This window comes from Podarcis filfolensis (genome assembly GCF_964270895.1).
Source record: "Podarcis filfolensis genome assembly, chromosome: 11".
NCBI lineage: Eukaryota > Metazoa > Chordata > Lepidosauria > Squamata > Lacertidae > Podarcis > Podarcis filfolensis.
In genome coordinates this window covers 18793163-18798271 of record NC_139613.1, presented here as the reverse complement: position 1 = coordinate 18798271, position 5109 = coordinate 18793163, and the positions used below count along the sequence as shown (strand labels likewise).

Genomic DNA, 5109 nt, shown 5'->3' with positions numbered 1-5109 from the left:
GTACTTTGGTATCAATATATGACAATCACTGAAATAAGGAGTGCTTTACATATGTCCAAAGAGTAGAGCATTGCTGAATATTTCAGAACTGTCTTTTTCAACCATTCATTAGGTGGAATGGGTGCATGTGATGAAATGAATCCCTCACCAAAAATATTGAGGGAGATGAGATGGAGTTGCCATTTACCTTACTTAAACTTAGGATGTAGCTAAAGTTTTTCTTTCTCCCTTTAAGCTCAATGCTCTCTCTCTCTGCTGCTTCCCACTGGCCACATTCCCTTTCCAGTCGTACCTTGGAGGTCAAATGGAATTCGTTCTGGAAGTCCGTTCGACTTCCAAAACATTCAGAAACCAAAGCATGGCTTCTGATTGGTTGCAGGAAGCTCCTGCAGCCAATCGGAAGCTGCGCTGGATGTTCGGCTTCCGAAAATCATTCGCAAACTGGAACACTCACTTTTGAGTTTTGATCGTTTGGGAGCCAAGGCGTTTGAGATCCAAGGTACAACTGTACTGTCTTAAGAGTAAGGCTACATCATGTTGCATCACCCCAAGACATTCTGGGAAGTTAATTTATATCCCACCCTTCCTCCCAAAGGAGCCCAGGGGGGCAAACAACAAGTGATAAAACAATTCTGAGGGGATTATGAACAGGAATCATACCACAGCCTTTTTTTAAAAAACAAACAAACACAACAACCATTATTTATTGATACAAGAGTATTTGAGTATTTCAGGATAGCTGACAAAGTCTGGCTCTGTACAGTCCATCTGCTTGCTTTAAGACAATATGAAATAAGTGTTGTGAGTTATTGCTGGCTTGAGACAGCTAAAGACCTACCAAGCAAAATGCACTGCCATACTCTAACACAGTGATCTTCAACTTCTCCAAACCCAGTTTAAGCATCAGCTTGAAGCAGAAGGGTCCTCTAGTAATCTCAATCATGGAACTCCAAATCTTTAACCATATCCTGTATGTCCAACTTTCTCTGTTTTCCTCTTTCACTCTCTTTCTTCTCGGTTTCCCCACCCAACTTCTCCCTCTTTCCTCTCTTAAAAGACAGCAAACCTTCCAATAAATAAGCCAGTTAAATGGTGGAGTTGCCACCTGTGTGATCAGCCATATTGGTCAGTTGACGTCCAAGTGCTCTAGTATCTGGCATAGTCAAGAAGCAGAGCTAACTGTGAGCCTATGGAGATATTCTTGGGCATTTATCAAATTTATATCTGAACCTTCCTCCCAAAGGAGACCAGAGAAGAAGAGGAGGGAGGCCTGGTTTTCCATGTGCGAGTCAGTAAGTGCAGAGAACAATTTAATAGCACATAACTAGTTTCCTCAGATGGCCTCCTTTACTTTCTCCCATACCAATGAACAGTTGCCATTTACCACCACAGGAAAATGTAAAGTGCCATACTTAAGTACACATCTGAAGTATGAATAAAATCTATCCTGTGTTTGACATTGGGCGGGCTGCTCCTCTATGACAGCCATGGGGGGGAATACACTCCCCCCATATGTCCTTGAAATAAACAAGGCTCTTCTTCCCATATCACCTACAAAGTTATGTCCATTTTGCTAGTTTTAATAATCCTCATCCCACCATTCTCCTGACCCTTTACTTTTTTATTTTATGTAGAAGAACATATAAACTGCTTAATCAAATGATTCCTAAGCAGGGCAGATAAAACAAAATTTAAAAAAATTCCAATAATATACAAAGGTAATCAACAAAAACCAACAAGTATACATAACTGAGTTATATGCCCAGAGAGACTTGGCCAAAGGTTGCAGCAGTAATGTAATACAGTGTATAACACACTGGAAAACCGAGTGGTTATCCTAGTGCAATAAGCAAACATAGACTAGGGATTTTGTACATCGCACGGTCTTATGCTAACAACAGTGATGTTCTCCCCCTGGCACTTGAGGACGCCAGCCTCGCATTCAGTCATGGTCTGCTGCGCGACCCTTCCTTCCACTTCAACGCAAATGCTTATTCCTGTGTCGCCGCATTGTCCAGCTTCTTTGCACGTGCACTGGTTGGTTGGATCTAAACAACCGCCGCAAATGAGAAAAAATAAACAATAGTGAATGAGACAGTAATTCACCGAACCATCTGGATTAACAAGCAGCTACAGGAAGACCAAAAGAAGCCAACTTCGCAGGCATTCCTTTTATCCTCCCCAGCACCAATGCAAGGTTTGGGGCTGGTTTGGGGAAGCTCAGCCGCTCAGGCAGATGGTACACAGCCTCAGCGGGACTCAACCATCTCCCAGAGTCTCTTGGAGACAGCTGCTTCTGCAAGGGGGGGGGGCCCTGATGTTTAAACAATGCACCTCTCCTTATCTCAGCTAGATGCCTCTCTCCCACTTTATTGATACAAGATAAGTCATGACCTTTGAGTATTTCAGGTTGGCTGACAAAGTCTGGCTCTGTACAGTCCATCTGCTTGCTTTAAGACAATATGAAATAAGTGTTGTGGGTTATTGCTGGCTTCAGACAGCTAAAGACCTACCAAGCAAAACACAGTCATCTTCAACTTCTTCAAAACCAGTCTAAGCATCAACTTGCAGCAGAGGCGTCCTCTAGTCATCTCAGTCATGGAACTCCAAATCTTTAACCATATACAGTGGTACCTCTGGTTACATACTTAATTCGTTCCGGAGGTCCGTTCTTAACCTGAAACTGTTCTTAACCTGAAGCACCACTTTAGCTAATGGGGCCTCCTGCTGTCGCCGCGCAATTTCTGTTCTCATCCTGAAGCAAAGTTCTTAACCCAAGGTACTATTTCTGGGTTAGCGGAGTCTGTAACCTGAAGCGTATGTAACCCGAGGTACCATTGTACTGTATTGTCCAACTTCCTCTGTTTTCCTCTTTCAGTCTCTCTCTTCTCTCAGCTTTTCTCTCAGTTTACCCACCCAACCTCTCCCTCTTTCCTCTCTTAAAAGACAGCAAACCTTTCAGTAAATAAGCCAGTTAAATGGTGGAGTTGCCACCTATGGGATCAGCCGTATTGGTCAGTTGACATCCAAGTGCTCTAGTATCTGGCATAGTCACACAGCCCACTTCTAAGTTCTGCACTGGGGGGGGGGAGCGTTGGGCACCACAGGGGTCGCTAGGGCGGCATGGGAATGTTCAGTGAGGCACAGCAACTTTGATTTCCTAAAAAAAAAGCTCAATAACTTTGGTCCGCCCCAGGTGCTGATTTAAAGATCACTCTGCAAATATCTGGCAGAGTGCATTATCTCCTGAAATGATCAGCAAACAAAGCTGGCAGGCCACTTCCTGCAGCTTGCCAGGACAGATCTAGCCCTGAGCCACCCCTACTTTGAAGTGCAGGGTTTCAGTTAAGTTTTGGTTTTGCACAAATTGCCAGTGTATGTGTGTAGGAGAGGGAGCAATCTAGACTGAAATTCATGTGGGGTACAAGGAGCCATCAATGAATTACATGGGTGCAGTGGGTGTTTTGTGTCATATTCTATCTTACTACTGTTGTAAGCTGAGATAGATATATCATTTATTACGGTCAAAGACCAGCTCACATAACATAACACAATTGTCAGGGAATCAGGAGCAGGAGCACTGGGGAGAGAGGATTGGGAGAGCGAAGGGGAAGAATCCGAGGGCAGCGTAGGGGAGTATGACAGTGGCCCGAGAGATTCCATGAGCTTCTCCAGCGAATCAGAAGATTCCCAGAAGGGGGCGCCGATGGTCAGGGCAAGGGGGGTCCCAGGGGGGACGCACCAGAAACAAGGAGCCAGAGGGGAACCCCAAAGCAGCAGTGGAGGATCAGGACCAGTTTCCCCACCAGAGCGTAGTGGGGGGGAGGAGTCACATGTGTCAGGAGCAGTGTCTCCTCCAGAGAGGGAGTCAGGGCTGACCACACCTCCAACGGAGGGGAGGTCAGTTGCAGCTAGCCCCCCCGATGGGGGAAGCAGTGACAGCAGCAGTGGAACGGTCAGGAGGAAAGCTGCTGGCTGGGCGCGCGCGCCAAGTTCAAATGTGCAGGCGCGCGGAACAGCAGGAGACCCGGATGGGGAACCAGCTCCTAAAGCCCGCCGGAGGGAGGGAGAAGGCTCAGGGGAATCAGCGGGAGAAGAGGCTAGAAAGGGCGGAACCCCGGCGGGCAGGCGGACCCAGAGGAGGAAGGAGCAGCGGAGAAGGTGGAGCAAGGCTAGACTATTAAATTGGTGTCAAGGGGGAGGAGACTCAGACGGAGCATCAGTGGTCTGAGACTTTGGACGTGGGGCTGCGCGCTGCGGCTCTGGAAGTGAAACTGAACTTCAATAAAGACTTTTATACTTAACAACGAAGCAGCGTTGGTCCTTAGTGAGCTGGGACCTAGGGTAGCTCTGACAGTATGCTCCGTCCCCTTTAAAAACCTCGCAGCGTGAGTTGGTGCAGCGAGGGGCAAGACTTGGTGTTTTGCAAGCTCACGAAGATAGGCAAAGATGGCTACAGAGAGCCAGGTGAAAGAACTGCAAGAAGCAGTGACGACGCTTTACGCAGAAGTAGCAGCATCCAGGAAAAGAGAAGAAGAAGCAGTAGCGCTCTGCCGGGATCTGCAGGCAAGGTGGGACCGTTGGGGGAAAGAGGGGCTGCCAGGACCCAAACCGGAGGGAGTTGGCCTCGGGAAGAGGGGGGGCAGCCTAGTAGCCCACTTCGATGGGAACCTGCAGCAATACCCTAACTTCAGAGCTGACGTGGTTTACGCGCTCAATTTGCTTCGGAAGGACTTTAGAGATGAGGAAGAGAAAGTGGGCTTCATAATCACTCATTTGCATGGGGAAGCAAAAGCGTGGCTGCGGAATTTGTGGCGCGAAGAAGACCCCGCCCTCAAAGATTCCGATGCATTTATCAAAGCTATGGACGCTTGCTTTAAATCTACGGTAGATGTAGATGTTGCTCGGAGGGAAATGCATGGGCTACAGCAAGGGAAAGCGACGGTGAGACAATATCACTCACGCTTTTTTGCCTTATTGAACGTGCTGGGCTGGGAGAAGGACTCTATTGCTGTCAGAGACCTGTTCTGGGAGGGGCTAAGTGGAGAGGTGAAAGATGAGCTGGCAAGAGGGGAACGACCGCAAAGTACCCAAGAAGTTGCCCAAAGA

At 47.5% G+C, this 5109-nt stretch overlaps 1 protein-coding gene across 1 annotated transcript in view; it reads right to left on the bottom strand.

Annotated features, from left to right (window-relative positions):
- Positions 1 to 1007: 1007 nt before the first annotated feature.
- The window catches only part of C7 (complement C7), a 42198-nt gene continuing 38096 nt past the window's right edge, over positions 1008 to 5109 (bottom strand). Inside the window, exon 18 of the mRNA XM_083576074.1 lies at positions 1008 to 2048. Coding sequence (XP_083432200.1) covers positions 1861 to 2048 — 188 coding nt within the window. The 3' untranslated portion in view covers positions 1008 to 1860. The remainder of the gene's footprint in view (positions 2049 to 5109) is intronic.